Below are 23,588 nucleotides of genomic sequence, written 5' to 3' on the forward strand. Positions count from 1 at the left end.
CACTTTTTGTGTGTTTTCACTCATCAACGGTCACATCTGATTTGTTTTCATTTCTGATCACTTTTTAAAATGTTTTTAAATTACGGGGTTTATGGGCACGTTTCAAATCAAACGGGTAATAAATTGGCTGCTTACACATCTGACCGCTTGTATGTTCGAAAAGCTTTGTTTCCATGTATTTATGGCCCCTTTGTGTTGCTTTTCACAAGTTGATGGTCACTTGTTTGTTTTCTCTTTGTGTCTTTATAGGCACTTTGTTTGTGTTGCTTTAATTTATTTTTGGTCACATCGCATGAATTTGTGCACAGTTGTTTTCATTCTTTGTGGTCGTCTTCGTGTTTTTGTCTGTCTTGGTGCTTTTATAATCATTTTGCTTTCATTACTGTAAGGTCCCTTTGCGTTTTCAATCAATGAATTCCTGGTCACTTTGTGTTTGCTTTTCAGCTCTTCAGAGAAGTGAGAATAATGAAGATCTTGAATCATCCCAACGTTGGTAAGTGGATCTCACCGTCCATCTGTCCGCTCGTTCTCTATTAACTTGTTTTTGTCCTGTAAAGTATCAAGAAAATCTAGTTAGTCAGACATGACGAAGTGACTTCGCCACACATTCAACTTATTGAAGCTTTATGTCCAGTTGGCTTCCACCATATTGTTCGCTTTTTAACGGCAACCGTTAGACGCTTGGCACATTTTTCCTATGCGGAGGTCGAGTGTGAAAATTGACAAAGCGAAATATGTCAGGAAGCCCGCAGAGCAAACGGATGATCCTCTTCATGTGCGCTGACGATTGCCGCGAGTTGATGAAGTTCGCTTTCTTGTTGTGCCTTCACGTGCTCTGCCGGCATGATCAGCAAGATGATCATCATAGTGAAGACTCCAAAGACAGCCAAACATCTTTTTATCTGCGCTTGCTCGTCTTCCCTCCCGCCCTCGGTCTATTTTCAGCCCGTCGCCCACTCTTTCATATCCACGCGCGCTCGGGCACACACTGAAGCTGTGTGGCGTTCTTGTGTGTGCTGGCAGTTAAGCTGTTTGAGGTGATTGAGACGGAGAGGACGCTCTACCTGGTCATGGAGTACGCCAGCGGAGGTGAGCAGCCGCCGTTCGTGTCAACAGTGGTTACGACGCTCAGTTATTGGCCAGTGGAGGGGAAGGACGTGAACCTCAAAAACTCTTCAATTGTTGAGATGGGTTGCATTAAAATATGTCAACTTGCTTGAGACTGTTAATGAACATTGTGAATATAAACACGGTCATGTTCACCTTTTATCTTGAAATGCGGCCCTCCTTTTATTTCGTAAATGAGAGAACCTTACGCAGTTGTGCTCAAAAGTTGGATTGCCCCGGCAGAATGTATAAGATGTGTACCATTCTCGTAAGAAAACTTGAGTGATCATTCGAAACATTTTTTTTATTTTGAATAAGCTTCAAATTAAACTATAATGCATTTCAGGAAAGCACAATCTTAATACAAAACGGAAACGGAGATGGTCGCTCATGCTGAAGTATTGCATCCACTCCGCTATGAAATGTAACTTTTTCCCCTTTTTTTGCCTTTTTTGCCTCTTCTGAAGCTTTACTGGCGAGACGTCCTGAATGGCGTCACACTCGCGCTCCGGATGTCTCGCCATCGATTCGCGGGAAAGGTCGCGCAAATGTCATTATCTCCCGAGACGAGCGCTCTGATCGCAGGCCGATTGCATTGCTTCTTAATAAAGTCGATGCTACCGTTCTGTCCGTTTCTCTCTCCTCTGTTGCATTGTGACGAGATGATGACTGGACTGAGGCGTACGCCGGAAGACGACAGTCATGCGCATTGGCATTTAAATAATACCATAAACATAGTAAATGAAACTATTTTACATCTAACATTTTATACATTTGTGAACTATGAATATATTGAATGAATGATTATTAAAAACGTTGTTTTGCATTTTTCAAATTACATAGATACACATTTAACTTTTTTTTTTGTATCCCCATCCGTCCATTTTCTAAATCAAATTTGCCCATCCTCTGTCTTTCACGTGTTCTAACATCTCGTGTACACTGTAGTGTACTATAATTAAAAAAAAAAAAAAAAAAAAAAAAAAACCACACAGGCCGAAGGAATGCCTCGCAAGAATCTCTATTGACCGACAAAGGGCGACAGCTCGCTCGTGTACCGAATGTACGCTGAGAACGTACATGTTAGAACGGGAGAGCATGGAAGTAGGTTAGCTTGCCAGCTCGCTCGGCGTGCGCTTGCCGTTGGGACGGCCGGGTCAAATTTGTACAACTCGGCCCATCGGGGAAACCTGTCCCCATTGTGGGCCCGCCACAGCAGCCGCTTCTGCAACAATCGCGGGCATCTTCATGTGCGCTGGAATAATTCCTGCTCCCCTTCCAATTAGTTTGCCCCGACTGAAAGGTTGTCCAGGATCCTGGCTTTTTTGCCCCTTGCCTGGCGGCAGCTTCTTCTTCCTCGCTTACTAAAGCTGCGCATTCAGAAGCGGAAGACCATTGAAATACAAAAAGGTGACGGCCTCATCAGGTCAAAATCACGTGCGGCTAGTCAACGTCACGCTCAAAACGTCGTCGTGGACTAGTAAAGTCAACGATTCGACTACTCTCTACTAGGGCCCGACTGATTAGTCCTTTTCAAAATAATCCTAATCGGCTGAAGTTGTGGCACTTGAACACCGTTATACAGTATTCTTACTTTCTCATGTCACAGTAAATGTTCAGCGTTGCAGTCACTCAGAATGATGTCATTGTGACGTTTGTCCACTAGATGGAGCGCTCCCGCTCGTCAATCCAATAAGTGTTCTCGAAACATTACGTGACGACATTTTTGTCATTCCGATTGAGGATCTCTGGTCAGCTGTTTACATGTGACGTGATCTATTCCGATCGGAATCGGAACAGCCGTGTGACATGCGCACGCGAAAATTGACTTCTGATCAGCAAATGGAATGGAAGCGAATGAAATTCCGCTTGTCCGTTTCTGCGTCGATGTGTTGCTTTTCTGGGCCTTCCGAAGTCGACTGACGCCCGCGCAGGTCGAGTGCGAGGAATCGGCTGAAGAGGCGTAGATACACAGCGGATATAAAAAGTCGACACACCCCTGTTCAAATGCCCAGTTTTTGTGATTTCAAAAAAAAAAAGAAAAAGCGAGACCATGATAAATCATTTCCAAACCTTTTCCCACCGTTAATGTGACACCATTAAAAAAAAAAAAAAAAAAAAAAAAAAAATATCAAGAACAAAAATATCTTAGTAACTGGGGATGTGGTTTTGTTCAGAGTTAACCAATCACTTCTGTGAAATGCAAATCAGTCCATGTTGTGCCTTTAATTAACCCCAAACAAAGTTCAGCTGTTCTAGTAGGCTTTTTCAAACATTTCTGATACATTTTTTATTCCCCCCCCCCCCCGAGTTGGTTGGAGACACGGCGCACGCACTTGTCTATGTTTATCAGCAGCAGCTCCTGCCCTCAGGAGAGGCTCCCGTGCGGTTAAAACGCCGTCTGGAAACACGCACGTGGGGCGAGCGGCTGCCGCCCGGACGCCGCCCTCCGTCTTGTCTCGTCCTCACCGCCGTGTCTTGTGTGCTTTCTTCTTCTTTGCAGGAGAGGTCTTTGACTACCTGGTAGCACATGGAAGAATGAAGGAAAAAGAGGCCAGAGCTAAATTTAGACAGGTACGCAGCTACTTCCACGCCTGCAGTCCTGTGCTTTCGCACCTCCGCGTTACACGGACGCCGCCGCCGCCGTCCTCCGTGGTCGGTCTTCGCCCCGTCGCGACGCCGGATGCTAATTGAGGTCGGGCGTGTCATGTGACGTTAACGAGGCCGCCGCTCGTCAACGGGTCACCAAACTGAACTCGATTCGCTTTCATAATAAATGACGTCAGGTTCCAAATCACGCCGTCAAAGACCAAATGTTAGTTTTCGCTTTCACGCTGGCTTCCTGATAAATTGGCAAAACGGTAGAGCTTGGATTTCTTCGCACGTCCCTTTCAGACAAGTCAGAAGCAAAACCTTGCTGCGTTGCCACAGCCTTTGCGGCTCAACGAGTTGAGGTAATGAGATGCGTTTGCTTGCTTTCAACCACACAATGGGGCGTGTGCTAAAGATGAAAACAAATGATTTGGGTTCATTAAGCAACGGGCTAATCGGTTTAAATGCCGCTTGTAGTATGTTTTATTCCACAGAACGTTACATTTTCCAGAAGCAGACCGAGGCAGCTCCTTGGGCGCTTCTCAAGCTCCGAGTGGCGTTCTTGTAGGCTGAAATGTGGAGATTTTTAGGGAGGCACACGTGACAGCGCGTGACACAGTTCTTCTTTTTTGTACTCCATTCATTCATTTTCCGTACCCAACCGCTTATCCTCACTCGGGTCAGGGGAGCGCAGGAGCCAACCTCCGAGGTAAATATCGTTTTGGGTAAATAAAGTCTCTTTGAAAACTTTGCTAGAAGTTACATTGGATCGGTGAAAGAGAGTCATGTGACATGTCCCGCTGACGAACCGAACTAGATTGTGCGAGCACCAATAAGTACCTGACGTTAAAAATACAGGGTTGTTTCAAAAGTCACTCACGGGTTTGTATTGTTAATTGAAAAGGAAATTCACAGAGTCAAACCTACACGAACGGAAAATATTTGTGGTAGCATCTTTGGTTTGGAACGTTCACCCGTAGGTCAGTGGTGCGCCACCGTTTCGCGCGTTTCTCCAGCGCTCTTCAAGCGTCGGGAGATCCTGAGGCCGCTGCGTGTGTGACTCTTCTGTATTCTGTGTCTTCGTCCGCTTAATGTCTCGATTAGATTTTCAGTCAGCCGTACAAAAACCACGAGTGACTTTTGAAACACCCTGAAGCGGAATGCAGCTCGACGTAATGGAGTAAAAGGAGCATTTCATCTTCACAAAACTACTCGAGTAAAAGTCAAATGTATGCTGCTTTCAAACCAAAAGCCTACTTGAATCAATTTAACCGAGTAAACGCAGGTCCTCAGATTGGGGAAGCCCTGTTTTAAAAATGTAAGAACCCAAGAGACATGACCACACTCCTGTGAACTGCTTTTCTTCTTCCTGTTGCAGATTGTATCAGCGGTGCAGTACTGCCACCAGAAGCACATCGTCCACAGAGACCTCAAGGTCAACACGCACACACAGCAGAATTTCTCCCCAAAGGTTTTGTCAGGAATGATTTTCATGAGCCGGGATGAAAATGAGCAAACTGTCTCCGCCTCGGAGGCCGTCTGACTCACGTTGGTTTGAAAATATCCCAGCGAAGCACGCAGACGCCGCTGGTGTTTTTCAAACCTTCTCCCAGGGCGTCTTTGTGGAGGCCGGCTTCAAGGGCGCCGCCTCCGTTTTGCGCGTCTGCGTATCGTATCAATATTGATGCGTCCGCCCGCCGCCGCCGCTTCTCCTCCATGAATGATCCATGAGGCCGCAGGCACGAGCGCTCGCCTCGCCGCGCGTGTTGACACCGAATGCTCCTTTTCCCGGCTTGCATCCGAACGCCACACAGGATGTGGCGGACGTACCTCCTCGCCTCGGCGGAGGATGCCTTTGTTTTTAGTTCTTCTCCTGCCATCAGCGTCGTGGCGATTGTATTGTATTGTAACAATGTCTTCGCAATAGAAAAGTTTTCGGTCCAGCTCTCGAATGAGCCGGTGTACCTAATGTTGTGGCCCGACGGTCGCCTTGACCCTTTTTGTGTGAACCGGCCCTCCGCTTCTCATCCTCAGGCGGAGAACCTGCTGCTGGACGGCGACATGAACATCAAGATCGCCGACTTCGGCTTCAGCAACGAGTTCACGCTGGGCAACAAGCTGGACACCTTCTGCGGCTCGCCGCCCTACGCCGCGCCCGAGCTCTTCCAGGGCAAGAAGTACGACGGGCCCGAGGTGGACGTCTGGAGTCTGGGCGTCATCCTCTACACGCTCGTCAGCGGGTCGCTGCCCTTTGACGGCCAGAACCTCAAGGTGAGCGCTGACGTTTAATGCTATCGAACGGGAAGCCACATCTTGCCGTTCGCCGTACAGCGGAACCTCCTATAGTGCTGACATTTGCCGAAAGCCCGCCACAAACAAAAGATAATCGGGCGTTTTTATCCCGATTTTTCCTCTTCGGACCAAGGACGACAAACGCCGGCCTCTTTTCTCTCTCGTCTCTTTACGATGGTCCTGTAAGACCGCCCGTTTGGTCTGGGGTGTACTCTTTGGTACGGCGTATTTGTCCCGATAACACGGTCAGAAACGAGCCAGAGCCCACATTCTAAACGTATTCAATATTTACAACTAAAAAAAAGCCGTCTCACGACTCGGAGAATTGTGACGTGAAACGCAACGCAGCCCATCAAAGGACCGAGGAACAATCGCAACGAAACAATCGTGTTTCGTGTAAGTGGGCTCACCGAACGGCAAGAAGTACTTTCCAAAGCAAGTTGATTTTGGCCACAGAACCGTTCTACAACACTCCCGCCTGCAACACTCGGGGAAACATTGGCGCGACATATCCAGTAGCCTTTGATGACAGACCTTCAAAATAAAAGCATAGCAGTCAAATAAAACGGTTCACACACCCGAAACATACTCTGTGGACCTCCGAAATAAGAGGACCAGCTAGTGGAGCTGTGGGAAGCCCGAGAGAGATTTGTATCTCAAAAAAATAGAACCAAGACCGCCATCATTTTTTCCTCGTGTGTCCTCTTAGATGATGCGTTGCTACATTTCTTCTTTGTTTTGGTTTGATCACATTTGATCGTTCGAGACGGTGGTGGAACAGAATGGGTTAGTGCGTGGTGTTCTGTGTTGAGATTATCGGAGGACGGCACGCACGGTACGACCAAAACTGTATTTATGTATTTATTTATTTTAAAACCTCATGTATGGGGTCCATAGTTAAGTTTCGCAAGCTGTGTGTAGCAGGCCTAACTTACCTGCTAACCTCTGCAGGAGCTTCGCGAGCGCGTGCTGCGAGGGAAGTACCGCATCCCCTTCTACATGTCCACGGACTGCGAGAACCTCCTGAAGCGATTCCTGGTGCTCAACCCGGCCAAGCGCGGTACTCTCGAGGTGAGAGAGGACACCCAAAACGTAAATATGACCTTCTGGCTTTCGTTCCGCCCGCCCATTATCACGAGCGCGTCTGCGTTGGAGAATGTCGTCGATCCGCAACCTTCCCCTTCGCCTCGCCGCCCCTTCTGCGCCCTCGTCCACGGCACCATCTCCAGTCCGGATCACGAGCTGCTCTTCTTTCTTGGCGTCGCTGTCCGTGAACACATCGTGTGTGTATATTGAGGTTTTAGGGCCTCACCGGAGAATAAATAAATAAATCCTGATAATACCAGAGTAATTTGGAGCCGTAATTGAACAACAAACCCGTTTTTAGCAACTGATTGCTCCTCTGATATACAACCCCAATTCCAATGAAGTTGGGACGTTGTGTTAAACAAGATATTTAATGTTCACACTGGTAGACTCGATTGTTTTTAGGAAATAATCATGAACTTAGAATTTGATGGCTGCAACAGGTTCCAAAAAAGCTGGGACAGGCTCATGTTTACCGCTGTGTTACATCACCTTTTCTTTGAGCAACATTCAATCAACGTTTGGGAACTGAGGACACTCATTGTTGAAGCACGGTAGGTGGAATTCTTTCCCATTCTCGCTCGATGTACAGCTTCAGCCGTTCAACAGTCCGGGGTCTCCGTTGTCATATTTTACGCTTCATAATGCGTTACACATTTTCAATGGGAGACAGATGTGGACTGCAGGCAGGCCAGTCTCGTACCCGCACTCTTTTACCAAGGAGCCACGCTGTTGTAACACGTGCAGAAGGTGGTTTGGCCTCGTCTTGCTGAAATAAGCAGGGGCGTCCGTGAAAAAAGACGTCGCTTGGATGGCAGCGTATGTTTCTCCAAAACCTGGATGTACCTTTCAGCATGAATGGTGCCTTCACAGATGTGTAAGTGACCCGTGCCATTGGCACTAACACAGCCCCATACCATCACAGATGCTGACTTTTGAACTTTGTGTCCATACAGTCCGGGTGGTTCTTTTCCTCTTTGGCCCGGAGGACACGACGTCCACCATTTCCAAAAACAATTTGAAATGCGGACTCGTCGGACCGCAAAACACTTTTCCACTTTGCGTCGGTCCATCTTTGATGATCTCGGGCCCGGAGAAGCCGGCGGCGTTTGTGGGTGTTGTTGATAAACGGCTTTTGCTTTGCATAGTAGCGTTTTCAGTTGCACTTCCGGATGTAGCGCCGAACTGTATTTACTGACATTGGTTTTCTGAAGTGTTGCTAAGCCCACGCGGTGATATCCTTTACACGTCGATGTCTGTTTTTGATGCAGCGCCGCCCGAGGGATCGAAGGTCACGGTCATTCAATGTCGGTTTTCGGCCTCGCCGCTTACATGCGGTGATTTCTCCAGATTCTCTGAACCTTTTGATGATGATATGGGCCGGAGATGACGAAATCCCTCAATTCCTTGCAATTGTACGTTGAGGAACATTGTCCTCAAACTGTTGGACTATTTTCTCACGCACTTGTTCGCAAAGAGGCGAACCTCGCCCCGTCTTCGCTTGTGAATGACTGAGCAACTCAGGGAAGCAATCATGGCACCCACCTGTTCACCTGTGGGATGTTCCAAACATGTTTGAGCATTCCTCAACTTTTTTGCCACTCGTCCCAGCTTTTTGGGAACGTGTTGCAGCCATAAAATTCCAAGTTCATGATTATTTGCTAAAAACAATCAAGTTGATCAGTTTCAACAATAAATATCGTCTTTGTATTCGGTATTCAATTAAATATAGGTTGAACATGATTTTCATATCATTGTATTCTGTTTTTATTTATGTTTAAAACAGCGTCCCAACTGGATTGGAATTGGGATTGTATTTTCTTCGCTAGCCCTTTTAATTGACCATCTTATTCTTTTTTTCCCCCCTCTCTGAAATTAACTTGGTTCTCTAAATATGACTACAAAAATACAACTTTATTCCCAATAAGTACTTATTTTCCCCCCCAGATAAAAGACAAACCTTTTAAAAAATATATCATAAGTTTGACTTCTTGTGCGATTGTTTTTCTCAGAAATAAGATATTATTATTACCATTTTTTTTTTTTTTTTGGAAAAATACAAATTTGGTACAACTTTGTTCTGGTAAGATAACTACTTTTTGTCGTGGAAAAAATACTACTTGATTATTGAAAAAGAAATATGTTTGTACAGTCTTATTCTCATATTTCTACTTTCTTTCCTCAAAAATACTTCGTTTAAAATTGTGTATGGACTTTAATTGTAAATGTAATTTACAGTCCAGTAAGAAGATTATGACTGTTTTCTCCAAAGTAATTCAGAAAAAACTTGATTCTCCCAAATGCAACTTTATTCTTGTAATATTACTTTTTGTCTCTGAAAAAAATAGAACTTTATATATTCCTGTTATTCTTTACTCAACTTACGACATTTCTTTCATTGATTATTTGAGAAAAGCGACATGAAGTGTGATTTTGATTTTTTGTTGTTGCGGTCAAGCAGCCACGTAACGCGCACGTGCGTCGCGTGACGGCCTCAGCAGGCCAAAATGCCGTCCGCTCGCATCCCAGCGGGATCGATGATAATTAGTTGTTCTCCTGCCTGATGAAAATCTCCCAGAGTCATTGATCTGATCAGCGGAACATCAAAACAAACAACCTGGACATCAAGTATGAGAGGTCACGCGACAGGACACGTGGTATGAAATCCTAAAAATACTTTTACTCTCTGTTCTATTCGATGCAGCAAATCATGAAGGATCGATGGATCAACGCGGGATACGAAGACGACGAGCTGAAGCCTTACGTTGAGCCTGAGCTGGACATCACGGATCAGAAGAGAATAGGTACAAGAAACAATCCATCCAAAGCACCCTTTGAATGGCCAAAATGAAATGAAAATGCAAAGTGTCTGCTTTCAACCAAGATGGCAGACTTTTTTAAGGGTGGCTTCTTGAGACTTTCTTGTAGGTCGCCTCATCGTGATAGACAAGCCGACCACATTTGTGGAATTTACCTCAAATTCTGAACCGAGGGCGAGCCAAACCAACATGGCCTACTTCCAGTCATGGCTTCTGGAGACTTTTTTGTGGGTCTACTCCTGGCTAGGGACGGGTACCTTCCGCTCACCGCGGGACGCTCGTGCGGCTCGTCGTCAGCCTTCCGCCGACACGGCGGTCAAGTGCGCATGGAAATTGGCCAACTCTTCCGCTGCCGTACAGTCACAACGGGCGCGCACCGAATTACGGTACCGATTGACGTTACGTGAATCGGTACTCGGTAGTACTGACCGGATTCGGTCGAGAGAGCCTTCAAACTTTTAACAGCGGTTTTAGGAGGAACATTTTACTAGGAAATTTCAATTTTCGGAGAAAAAGAAAATCCAACTTGTTCTCGAAATCAAATATTTTCTAATGGTTAAATAAGTCGTCACAGTACCAGGGAGGTTTTTTTTTCATTTTAAGGCGTCATATGGTCTCCTAATGTCATCACTGACCTCGTCATTTTTGTAAAACAAGAAAAAGCAACAAATTCAAAAAACGAGTTTGCAAATTACTATGGCCCGGGTGACTGACAATCGACAAAGAAAATCCCCCCACCGTTTTTAGCAAGCACATCAGTATTTTTCATGGTTACTGTATTTTGACAGTGGGCTAAAAACCACTTTGACAATTCTGCCAGTGTTAAATCAGATGGGAATCTGTGATTTTAGTTGTATTTTTTGCATGTGTAACTCCAATAAATCAAGTGTAACATTCAACCATTGTCCACTGAAGACACGCTGGTCGGAGCTTTCCAAAAACCAAAACCAAGATTTGCGTGTGGACAAAAGGCGCAAACGGGCACGCACGGCCGTAGCTGTGTGTTTTTTCATTTGCCTGTGTGCGTGCGCGCAGACGTGATGGTGGGCATGGGCTACAACTTGGACGAGATTCAGGAGTCCCTGGCCAAGACCAAGTACGACGAGATCACCGCCACCTACCTGCTGCTGGGCAGGAAGGCCTCGGAGGTAAGCGCCAGACTGAGCCGTCGCCGAGGGGCGGCCCCTCGTGACCTTCCGCCTCCGCCCTCAGCCGGAGCCCGGCGAGTCGGCGTCCGGCAGCGACTTGTCGCTCACCAAGCCCAGACCCAACAGCGAGCTCAACGGACAGTCGCCCTCGCACCTGAAAGTCCAGAGGAGCGTGTCGTCCAACCACAAGCAGCGACGCTACAGTGAGCAAGGTCGGCATCTTGCGCCCAAATTGACGCGCAGTCCAAATGTTTGACTTTTTTTTTTTTTTTTTTTTTAAGAGGTGTTCGATACCACTTTTTTTTTCAGAGCGATGCCAGTACGAGTATTCGCTCTTGAGTACTCACCGACACAGATACGGCGGACCCATACCAGTAGTACTTTTCATATAGAACATTTCAACTAACCCGTATTTTAATAATCGCTTCATCTGTTGATTAGGACTCCCCAAAACAATTTCCATAACTTTATTCAAAAACAGGACATTATTTCAAATTAACAGTGAAGAAAATGCACAAACATAAGTTGATTTTGATTCAGTTACTCGTTTGGTCCGTAACATCAGAGAATTGGCCAAAATGGTGATGGCTGTTTTCCAAAGTTAAAACGATGTTTGCAAATGTCTTCTTTGGATTTACCACAAAAAGATACGCAGTCTGCTTTCATGGCGGTCCACCGAAATCGGAGAATATTCACTGTTGAGCGGCTTAATTGCTGAGGACATCGCAAAACAAGAAATCAATCATCAAAATAGTGGAGTAATTTGATAAACGTTTGTCGATTCATTGAATTGTTGCACCTCTAATTTCAATTAACACAAAGACCACGAGACCTTTCTTTCTGACGCACGTGACGCTTCGCCGGTGTGTCAAACCGCCACCGTGTAGCGCCAACTACTGGCGAGGAGGACTTACTCAATGTCAGCGTTGTTTTTCTTGCCTTAAGTACTACGGCTGGTATCGGCAGCTTTCAGGACTACCCGATCCCTTGAAATGAGGCTGGTATCGGCCCAGTACCGATACCTGCGATCGGTAGATTCGATACTTGATTTCTCAGACCGGTTTTTGCCATTCAGAATCTCCTTAACCTCTCGTTTCTAGCGGGCCAGAACGCGGGCGCGGCCCACCCCAAGCGCAGTCAGACCGCCGCCGTCGACGACGGGAAGGACGACGGCGGCGTCCAGCTGCGCAAATCCGGAGCGCCGGGAAGCCGCGGCGCTGCGCCCGCCAGCCCGTTGCTGGGCAACGCCAACAACCCAAACAAGGCCGACATACCCGACCGCAGGAAAGGCGGCGTCGCCGCCGGACAGACTGTGAGTGTCTTCGCTTGCAGACGAGATGCTGATGTCGCTCCAGGATCCCGTACTGTACATTTCTTACACACTCACTGGCCAAAAGGTTCTGCAGTTCATAAGACATTTTACAAGTTGTCGTTTTAAGAGACAGTCATTTTTTTTCTCAGGAAAAAGTCAGAATTTTCCACAGTCATCATTCGTAAAGAAAAAAAGTCCTTTTCGGGCAAAGAAAAAAATCATTTTTTTCACAGAAAAAGCTGATTTATTTTATTTTTTTCATGAAGAATATTGCATTCGACCAATAGCTACAACAAAAGCACTGTTTCTTCTTACTATATAATTTAGAAAAATCTCGAGGGAAAAAAGTTATCGTTTTAGGAAGAATGAAATGCATTTTGTTACAATAAAAAAAAAACGTGTAAATATACTAGTAAAAAGTTGTATTTTGTAACGTGACAAAAGTTGTAGTATTTGACTAACGTTGAGAATTTGCAGAAAAAGTAGTCACTTGACCTGGATTAGTTTTTTTTCCCTCAATGCAATAATGACATTGAACGTGTTGGTGTGATCGGCTGTCGACGTGTCTGTCAAATGACTTGCGTGTGCGCGTGCGTGTGCTTGCGCGCGCGTGTGCGCCGTTTCCCCAGCAGAACAGCACGGCGTCTGCTGGGATGACGCGCCGGAACACGTACGTGTGCAGCGAGCGGAACAACGCCGACCGCCTCTCCGTCATCCCCAACGGGAAGGAGAACAGGTGAGAGCGGCAACTTGTCGTGCGCTGGAATCCGCGCTCTTTTCTTCCTTGCTTTGTACGCCGTCTTCTCGCATTCACTTCGGCCTCCTCTCACGATCGTCCGTACGCGAGCCGAAAGTTTTGACAAAGGTCACAATTTGACCTCAGTCATAATATTGCAAAAACATGGGTGTTTGTGTGCAAATGTGAAACGCTTTCCAGAAAAACAGTGCAGTTTTACAAGGAAAGCCTGAATTGCACGAGCAAAACTGTAATTATGCTGAGTGGGAAAAAAACGTTTTGACAATAGTCCATTTTATGTCAGTTGTAATTGTGCGAGAAAATGCATCATGATACAAGAAAAGAATGGGATTTTGGGGTAAAAATGGTCATTTTCCAAGGAAAATTGCAATTATATGATAAAGAGGTGTGATTATACTGGCAAAAGCCCCAATTAGAATAGAAAAAGTCATAATAATGCAAGAAAAATAAATTCACTTTATCAAAAGAGTGAAATGTCATTTTTCAAGAAATAAGTTTGCATTTCACAGTTTGAAAAAAGTGTAACGTGATGAAAAGAAGAAATAAGTTGTAATTGTTTAACATTTTAACTGTACAAGAAAAAGTACTTTTAATTTATTTTTATTTTTTTTCACGAAAGCAAAAATGATTGGTCTTAAAGATCTTAAAATTGATTTCGTAAACCAGCAGGTACCCTGAAAACAAGAGCAAAAATAATGATTAAAGGAGCTTAATTTAGAATTTGTGTGAATATGCCATCTTTTTCAAACTCTTCTGGCGTACGTCTGGCCCCTCGTCTCTGATTGGCTGTTTGGAGCATATTGAGGACACGGACGGTTCCAAATAATCATCCACGCGCTGCCACTCCAGGTGTTCAAATGGGTTTGATGATTGATATATAGTTTTTGGATTTTTGCCTTTTCATTCGTCTCCTGAGCTTTCCTCCGTTCTTCCTCTGCCCCTCTTTACCTCGTCAGCGTCCAGGGCGGAAAATTGCATTCATATTTTCACCATATTCATTTAGCTGCCTTTTGTCAAAACACACTTTATATATTATAGTGTTCTTTCATTCGGAATGCTTTTCAGCATTTCACACAGGTCACAGGCGCAACTCACCAAAGTAAATCCGCTTTGAGTCATCGCTGGTGAAAGCGGACCGATTTCACGAACGCCCCTGAAAGTGTGCCTATCGTAAAAAAAAAAGTGTCCTCGTTTTATATAGCTGTAAAAAGGTCCTAATTTTACGGGGGGGGGAAAGTCATGTTTTGCGAATGCATTCTGGGTAACCACACAGGACGTGTATGTAGGTTTCCATCTGCGCGGAATGATTCACACAAATCCTTGCTTTGGTTTTCAAGCGACATTTACACACTAGATGAATGTGAGTCCACATTAGAAGAACCACAATTTCCCAGGGAGGTTTTTTTGTTTTTCTAACCCGAGCGACGTGCGTTTGCCCGCAGCGCGGCGGCGTCTCCGGGCGGCCAGCGTAAGTCGGTGGCGTCGGCGCACAGCGTGGCCAACGCGGCCACGCCGGAACGCCTGCGCTTCCCCCGCGGCACGGCCAGCCGCAGCACCTTCCACGGCGGGCAGCTGCGCGACCGCCGCACGGCCACCTACAACGGACCGCCCGCCTCGCCCGCCCTCTCGCACGACGCCTCGCCGCTCTCGCAGGCGCGCGGCCGCGCCGCCAGCAACCTCTTTTCCAAGCTCACCTCCAAGCTCACGCGCAGGTAAGCCACCGGGGGCGTGCCGGGTGACTGGCTCTTAGCGGGCCGGCGGCCGCTGCTTGCCTGCTCGTGGACGACGACGACGACGACAAAAAAGCTGTCCGGAATTAGCGCTTCGCTTAGCATAGTTACCGCGCAGATAGGTTAGCCCTCTGCCCAACCTTTCAGCTTGACACACTTCGTCATTTTTACGGTTGTTCCCATCCGATAATTTGCAGCTGATTTGTATCGGGTGAAAAAGGTCGGATTTGAACATTTTCTTTTATTTTCAATGTCACAAAGCAACAGAACAAATATATTTGCAAATAGAAAAGCGTTTTATATTCGAGTACGCAATGTAATGTTTCGAGCGGTGGAGCGAAAAATGCCGAGAGGCAGTAAACCGCACCCGCCGAAATGGCCGTCGTCTATTCAAGCTTCTTAAGGCCGCTCGTACGACGTCGGTTTAGGGAAAGGTACCAAATCACATACAGGATATAAAAGAATCTAGGGAGAACATTTTGTCCATATTGCACAGAACTAATAAGTCATATAGAATGGTATCATGTTGGGAATTTTTTATCCCCCCCCCAAAAAAATATATATATTTTTTTTTCCCCTCTTAAGATGCATTGCTGAAGTATCGGATGGTGACTCTGTGTCAGCAAATTCTCAAAATCAAGATTTCCAACTGACAGTATAAAATATCAAATTTATTTTATTTTTTAATTTTTTTTACCCTTTTGAAATAGGTTGTTTGCACAATGCAAAGGTTGTAAAACAACCTCCAAAATGACTTTATTTCTCCTCAGTGTTGCTTTTTTTTCTTCTCAGTATTGTTTCACCTTTTCCAAAATATTGCTAATTTAGTGCATTACTTCAGCCACCAGAGGGAGCTTCCCTTTGTTAAACTAAGTTGTAATTGCGCTCCATGGTCAGCAGAGGGGAGTGTCTCCACTTGTTCTCATTCAAATTGCGTCATTCTTTTGCATTGGGCCGCAGTAAGCCTTTTGACTCCTCTTTTGGAAAATAAGAATATGAAATATGAAATTTCTCCCTTATCCAAAAATGATGGAAGGATGTCATCTTGGAGAAAACACACAAAACTATACTGCAAAAACCTACCTTGTGAATTTCTTGTTTCTAGAGAAAATAACTTATTTGAAGACGATTTGGACGTTTTTCTAAATTGTCAGCAAGACATACTTGTTTTACGATACATGATCTTATTTTTGCAATCTTATCAAGTCAATTCATACGAGTACCATTAGCAGATTAGCACCCCCCCCCCCCCCCTCCTTATTTTAGGGACAAAATGTCTTATTTTGAATATTTTTGAACTTGTTTTGAGCTCGTTTTTTTTCCAGTGTTTAATTTTTAGGGCTTGAGTTAATGAAACCCATTTTACTCCAATTGTATGATTGATTCCAGTAAATGACAAGGAATTAACAAAACAAGTAGTTTTCACGTTTTTGAACGATAGAGCCAAAAAGTACAATTTGTTGTAAACTGTATATTATTTGTATGTCTAAAGAGCTGAAGTCAGAAATGACAAAATCAGACAACCTCAAAAAGTTGAAAGTTGGACACAAATGCCCGACAGAACTCAGAGGGTTCAAACAACACAGAGCCCGAAGTAAACGGCTTCCCGGGGAGCAGGCGGGTTAGGCGTCGTCGCGGCCGGCCGGTCGGTCCTTCTCGCCCGTTCCCTTCGTGCCCGCCGCGTGCATGTTGTCCACTGTCGCCGCCGTCCTTCTTGTTTTTCTCCTCTCGCCGCCTCCGCACGTTCAAACGTGGTCTGACACTGTGTCTCTGTTGTTCTTGTGTGTGGTTCTGTTGTAGAAACATGTCGTTCAGGTTTACCAAAAGGTAGGACCGGTACTGCCTGCGCTGTCGCACGCCGCTAACACGCCGCCCGCACGCTACATGTTAGCCTCACACAGCTGGCTTCTCGCCGTCTTGCAGGGAATTGCACAGAAAGTTGCATTTGCGACTTTTTCTGGCAACTGAATGTTTTTGGGCTGGATTTACCCTGCATGTGTAATCTGATATAAAGTGGACGGCTCCCCGCATACTTGTCGGATTTTTATTTAAAAAAAATTTTTTTTTCATTTCTAATTTATATATACACTTTGGGGGAGGAACCAACCGCAAAAATACCTCGTGGTGGTTTATCTTCGCTTCTTCCAGATTTTGTGGGGGGTTACCAAAAAAAAAAAGTTTTGTTCTGGTATGTGTCCAAATGTTGACCACCAAAAAGTAACACCTTAGTTTCATTATTCTGCTACATGATTGTTATGGCACTTCACCCAAATATGATAAGTTTGAGGTACATGAAATATGGTGTATATATGCGAAATTACAGTTGTCAAACATTTATCAGGGTCGGAAATATCCGGTATCGCATCGTCAAATGCGACGTAAAATCTTCGGCGTTGCATTCCTCAATTCCCATGGCTACAATATGCGATGCATGTTTCGAAAGTTTACAGACAAATAAAACCTTTTTCTGAGCGGTCAGCAGCCCTCAAAACAAAGATGGGACCGACAAAAAGAGCATGGCTTGCTAACAGAAATGACAACTGCACGGCAGGCAGAGGTAAACGGCTACGCGATCGCCGATTGGTCAAAGGCGGAGCTGTCAAATGTTAGGGAACGTCCGCATTTTGTGACTTGATCGTTCCGGCCGTAAAGCCGAGTACAAATTTCTTAAATGAATTTGATGAAATAAGCACTCTATTTCAAAAACAGCGCGTCCACATTGAGCAGTGCCCCCCCCCCCCGCTTTCCGCCGCTGAGTGCTCCGTGCACGGCGTTTTACGACGGCCCCCGGCTGCCGAGCCTCGCAGGCGGAAGCTCTCTTTGCGGCCGGTGTCAAGCAACGCATTACAAGTCAGCGGTCGTCGCCATCGGCGAGGGAGGACGAGGGGGAAGGGAGCCAACTGTCCGGCCCCTTCGCGGCCCGCCAGGATAATCGGAAACCAGACTCACGAACAATACGCAGGCTTGCTACAAAAGGATTTCTGCTTACCCGCAAGGCAAAATCGCTTTCTGTACACAACATTACTTATTCAAAAGATCAAAGTATGCCATATATGGAGTAAAGTGTTTTAAAATTTAGGGTAGAAAAGCATACAAGTAGACAGGGATTTAGTACTTTGTGGAACTTTTATACAAATTATTGCCCAAAACGAAAACATGTTTCGAAAACTTGCTACACAAATTTCAGCAATTGTGATACAAAAATAATTTTGTATAGCAAAAACATGCTATACAACATTTTAGAGTATTTCGGGTCCTGTTTATTGTAAATATATGGAATTCGAGGTCTATAGACGGGTAACATATTTACATCTTATTTCATGTTCTATACACCTTTAGTGTACCGTTTTTTTTTTTTGTCGTTATCAAACATCTTTTTTTTTTAACGTACAAAATTGCTGTATTCCTTTAATTTTGTGATACATTTTCACAAAATGACATCCATAGGCTTTGAATTTAGTTTTTTTTTTTAAAAAACATTTTAAACTACAAAATTGTTTTTCGGACAAAAAAAAGTGGATGTACATGATCTTGCGTGTGCCACTAATGTCGCACCGGTCGGTGCATGCGGGCAGGGGGCGCAACCTACTGGCACTGGCATGCTTGTTGTTTCTTCTCCAAGTAGCCGCTGACCCCGGTTGAACGTTTGCACTGCATCGTGACCCGTCGTTGAAAAACAAAAATGTCAAAAATTCCCAAGCCGTGAGCTAGGAAGATGGTTGTTGTATGTTGCCATGGTGACAGGTTGTTACAACCACGGAGAGCTGACAATCTGCTTGAAAAAAAAAGAGGAGGAATAATCTCAATCGGGTTGGTTTCCAAAAGTCATCTTTGGCCGTGCTCGGCCCCCCGGTGGCCAAGTGGAGTACAAGCTTAATGTTTTCACCTCTTCGATTTTGTGGTATTTACACAAACACAAGTAGGAATGAGTGATATAAACAAATGTTTTACAATTTGAATTCATTTTTTTGTTCTGCTATTTGCTTGAGCAATTTTTTTCTCTTTTCAGATGATGCGAAAACAAGTGCTTCCTCTTGGAAAAGAAATGTAGTCAGTAATGAATGAACACTTCAAATGTTCAACAATTCAGCACAACAGATGTTTACGGCCAATCAAAATATATCACACGATCTTGCGCAACAAAAATAACTTTAAAATTAAACCGTTTGTGCATCCTGATGATCCTGTGTGTGTGTGCCTTGGCCAACAGGGCGCAGTATAACACATGCATAATAAATACACAAAGTCGGCGGTCACAGCACCTCAGTAAACTGCAGTAAAATAGGTTATTTTCTGCAGAGAATAAAGAATATACGCCTGTATTATATTGTCTGTATACCTGTGTTGCTGCACCGTTTGTGTACTGTACTGCGACATTGACGCTAGTTTTGTTGGGTCGTCTATGGCGTTTTGCATTGTGTGTTAGCATTTAGCTAGCAGGCTTCGGTAACGCAAAGTTGCTCGTTATCTGCCACCGTCGAGCGCTGGCGACTCGAGGCAAAACGTCCTATCGACCTCTGACCTCCCCTCGCCGGGGTCACTGTTGACCCATCTGAGCGGCAGGAAGCAGCCTCCTGGGCCCGGCTCGCGTCCGTCGTTTCCCCGCCTTCGTCCCGACGCCCGCCCGCGGATTCGGTGGCGTTTTGCCGTCTTTTCCCGTCGGGATCCATCTGCGAGCGCTCGTAGCTTGCTCCTATGCTAGCCTGCTCACGCTGCTAGCGGAAAATGAAAATGGGTTAGCTCAAGAGGTTTAAAAGAGAAATGGTCATGTCTTTGTAAAACACGTACAATTGTTTATACATGCTGCCAGTCATCAGATCATGTTATGCTAATAATAAATATCATTATTTTAAATTGACATTCTTTTACAATACATCCATTATAGAAGTTTTTAATTGTATGTATGTATGATGTACTCAACCTTAATTAACCAGTAATTTAATGAATTAAATATTTCAATGTATATGTCAAATTATTTATTCCCTAATAATAAATCATAATGAATTTAATTTAGAGAAAATTCTTTTGATTTTCATTTACTCGTACGTAACTCCAAGAATGTAGTTTTTTTGTATTCGTAGTATATCAATGTTTGTTTTAATACAATTGTTTAAACTCATTTAATCATCATTAAGTCACCAATTAGTTACTAAAATGACATTTTGAAATATCTACGTTTAGTTTTTTGCGAATTTACTTCAAATGTCCTTGATAATAAGTGGGTAACTGTAACGTTGTTGATTTGGGGCTGGAATGTCGCGTGTACGTGTGCCGACTGAAGAGAAGCGTTGTGTTTTTGCTGTCAACCTTCCAAAACGGGCGCCGACGTTCGGCCGCCGGTCGCAGCTCAGCGGAAAAGCGGGACGACTCGCTTGTCGATATTTGCGCATTTGTCTCGGTCGTCGTGCCGATTCTTCGCCTTGTCGTCGTCGTCGTCGTTGTTGTTGTTGTTATGGTGATGAACACGAGGACGCACAATCCACATCCTCTTCTTCTTGTTTTTGTCTTCTTCCTCCTCTTCCCCGTTTTCTTCTCTCGCGTCCCTCAGAGTCTCCACAGAGTTTGAGAGAAACGGGAGACTCGAGGGCTCAAGGTGAGCTCCCGCGACCGACCCGTGAAAACCTTGCCGTCGGTTGGCGCCGGCCCCTTTCACGCCGCCTGCACGCACGAAGTGACGCCTCAGAAGCGGAACGGTCGAGAGCCGGCCGCGGAACTCCGCTCGCGACGGCCGACGACCGGCATAAGAACAAACGGGCTCTTGAGCTTTGCGGAACACGAAACCTAACCGAGCGACTTCAATTCCCACGTTCGCCAAGCCACCGAGTTGCTCGGTGATGCAGTGAGCGGGGGGCCGGTTAACACACGAGCCGCGGTCGGAGTTTCGCGGAGTCAATCGACAACTGACCGCCAGCTAATGCGCGCGCTCATAACAATACGGAACGGGAACAGGAACGAATAGAAGGAGAGCGCAATGTTGAGCTTGATTTTAGAGAACTACAGTACCTTCGCTCAAAAATGGCACCTCAAATAGACAAACGGAATACCTGCACTTCTCTCAAGTAAAATGTCAAAACGTGTATCAATGCTCGCTCACTTCTTTGTGGAGGTTTCTGGAGCGTAAGCGAGGGACGACGCTAGCCGCCTGCGATATTATCTCGAAAGCTGCCGAATTCATGTCTGGACGCCGTTCGCGCGCACAAAAAGCCGGCGTTGTTCCCTTTCTTTGAGTCTCTGGGCTGCGTGTAAGATACCGATACAAAATGGGGCCCGCCGATGTCTGAGCTCGTTACCGGCGGTGGGAAAAGGCCAGCTCTCCCGTCGGTGCCCGTTGTGCGTAGCGGCGGTCGCCGTAGCCGCCAAAGGGGCTACGCCGACCCTTCCCATCTCTTCGCCCAACATTTCTTCATTCTGACCAGACACTTTGCGAAAGCGTCGTGACCGTTCGTCTTGTGGGCTCCGTGACGTCGATGCCGCCGGGCTCGTGTTTTTGCTCTTTTTGCACGTGGGCGTGTCGGCCTCGAAAGGCGCAAACAAACCCTCTCCCTCTCCCTCCCCCCTCGGACGCCCGTCCAGCCTCAGTTAGCCGCATTAGCTTTCATTCTTTTCACGATACAGTACGAACACAAAAGGCCAACCAACTGCAGCTCGTCCATCTGGGAAAAGGTTCGGAATCTTCTGGGGAAAATCGGACCAAATTTAGATCCCAAATAGCGGAATGCGATCGATTGCGTGTTGACGCTCTCAACCCGATTGTCGGCAACGGGCGTAAACGTGATGCGGGCCATCCCGTGTCGCGTTTCCTTTCGAAGCGGCTCACCCGCAAAAGCACGGAAATACGAAGCTGATGCGGAGTCACGTGGCGTGACGCCTCCTTGTGACCGGCGTTCCTGAAAAAACACCTTTTGTCGGTGGCATTTCAAAAATGTTTCCCCAAGCGAATTTCCCTCGGTCATTTGAACACGAGCTCAGTCCAGCGAGCGTGCAAGGGCGAGTGAAGGACGGTGAAAGAAGGAGAGGCGCCACGCACGTTTGCTCCACGAGAGAGCGTATCGACCGCGTCTCGCTCATTCCACACGCGGAAATTTCCGCCTGCTGACGTTACAAAAGCAATCATTTCACCTCTGCTCTGCCGACCAACTCCGCGTTACATCGTTGTCATTCAAATGTATGGTAATACTTGAATAACATGAAAACTGGCATTTAAGAGTGGACAAATGCCTATTGCTCATCCGACGAAAACTGCTGTGGCGCAGCGTCCCAGAATGCCTTGCGGGTTCGACTGTTTTCTGAATATGAAGAAGTATTCCAAACAATTGCTTTGAATATCAAAAAAACAAATGAAGTGAAGCTAAAAGCTGCAACGCAGGCGCACGAACTGAGGTCGGATGAGCATTTTTGCTGCAGTTCAAATGAATTCGGAGCACCAGACCTGACATGACATGGGGGAAATCGAACGCACGCGTACAGATAGAACCAGCGCAGTATTTCTCAAAGCGTGCTCCATTGGCTTACCCAACTGTCCAGGAATGAAATTATTCTTCACCGGAATGTTGTGCACATTATTCCTGTTTCGTGATCACAAATTAGCATTTTAGCATTTGACATTTCCACCTGAAACGCTCTCCTCCCCACATATCGCGTCTGCGGCTCCGTAGGGTTGACGTGTGAACGGCACGCGCTGTCGATGTTGTTTTTGACGCCGCGCTGGCGCGTTTGTCCGCAGCCGCCACGTCCCCGGGGAGCCCAAGGACGGCAAGCCCCGCTCGCTGCGCTTCACCTGGAGCATGAGGACCACCAGCTCCATGGAGCCGGCCGACATCATGCGGGAGATCCGCAAGGTGCTGGACGCCAACAACTGCGACTACGAGCAGCAGGAGAGCTACCTGCTGCTCTGCGTGCACGGCGACGGCCGCGCCGAAAACCTGGTCCAGTGGGAGATGGAGGTGTGCAAGCTCCCCCGACTGTCGCTCAACGGCGTGCGCTTCAAGAGGATTTCCGGCTCCTCCATGGCCTTCAAGAACATTGCCTCCAAGGTGGCCAACGAGCTCAAGCTATGAGGCCACGGCGGACGCATAAGTAGAAACCTCTGCGACTATTTAAGCTGTACAATCACCCACGTAGCAACTTTTCAAATGTCTCCTTTTATAAGAAACTCAAAGACAGGAGAGTATCTATTGATTCTAATGTAAGTTTTTGTTTTGTTTTTTGGCAATGATCGCGCAACCGCCTACTAATAGCTCATTCTGGCCACATGAGTTGATTTGTGTCCTGCTGCGAATGTGGACACAAAAGAAGAATTTCGAGTCTTATTTATTTTCTTTTTTCCCCCGCCTTCCTGAATAAGATATTAAAATCACCATGTAGCTTTTTTCTTTTCTTTTCTGTGTAAATATCTCACACTGCAAATACTGTTTTTCTATTTGGGTTGAAAGTTAAAAAAAAGTAGAGAAGGCGGCGAGCGTCAGGTGCGTTTATCAGGGTCACATGACCATGACTCCATTAAAAGTGTAAAAGTGGCAACTGGAAGGCACGCTCTTTATTTCTTCAACATTTGCGTAGTTGTTTGCAGACGGGGAAGAAAATACGCGCGGATGTCGGACCAAAGTATTGGGAAGTGGATTCAAACGTGCAACGATGCAAGGTAGACGAGAAGTGAAACGAGAGCCCATCTCAGCCGAACGCGATTGGACAACTCAAACGAAAGCGAGGACCGTTTGCTCTCGAGCAAAAGAAAATGTGCAACTT

General features: G+C 45.9%; 1 protein-coding gene across 13 annotated transcripts in view; it reads left to right on the forward strand.

The window, feature by feature from the left end:
* The window catches only part of mark3a (MAP/microtubule affinity-regulating kinase 3a), a 40,362-nt gene extending 16,999 nt beyond the window's left edge, over positions 1 to 23,363 (forward strand). For 3 of the 13 annotated variants that reach the window (XM_061695512.1, XM_061695520.1, XM_061695514.1), the window contains 14 exons: positions 445 to 493; positions 1,024 to 1,089; positions 3,611 to 3,681; positions 5,078 to 5,134; positions 5,734 to 5,970; positions 6,943 to 7,083; positions 9,782 to 9,881; positions 10,932 to 11,044; positions 11,109 to 11,256; positions 12,145 to 12,356; positions 12,986 to 13,092; positions 14,556 to 14,825; positions 20,392 to 20,436; positions 22,567 to 23,363. In XM_061695512.1, coding sequence (XP_061551496.1) covers positions 445 to 493; positions 1,024 to 1,089; positions 3,611 to 3,681; positions 5,078 to 5,134; positions 5,734 to 5,970; positions 6,943 to 7,083; positions 9,782 to 9,881; positions 10,932 to 11,044; positions 11,109 to 11,256; positions 12,145 to 12,356; positions 12,986 to 13,092; positions 14,556 to 14,825; positions 20,392 to 20,436; positions 22,567 to 22,900 — 1,950 coding nt within the window. In that variant the 3' untranslated portion in view covers positions 22,901 to 23,363. Of the gene's footprint in view, positions 1 to 444; positions 494 to 1,023; positions 1,090 to 3,610; positions 3,682 to 5,077; positions 5,135 to 5,733; positions 5,971 to 6,942; positions 7,084 to 9,781; positions 9,882 to 10,931; positions 11,045 to 11,108; positions 11,257 to 12,144; positions 12,357 to 12,985; positions 13,093 to 14,555; positions 14,826 to 16,643; positions 20,437 to 22,566 lie in introns of all 13 variants that reach the window. The other 10 variants (XM_061695516.1, XM_061695523.1, XR_009769755.1 and 7 more) reach the window with 9 other exon arrangements.
* Positions 23,364 to 23,588: the final 225 nt, after the last annotated feature.

The sequence above is a fragment of the Phycodurus eques genome, chromosome 14 (assembly GCF_024500275.1).
Source record: "Phycodurus eques isolate BA_2022a chromosome 14, UOR_Pequ_1.1, whole genome shotgun sequence".
Lineage (NCBI taxonomy): Eukaryota > Metazoa > Chordata > Actinopteri > Syngnathiformes > Syngnathidae > Phycodurus > Phycodurus eques.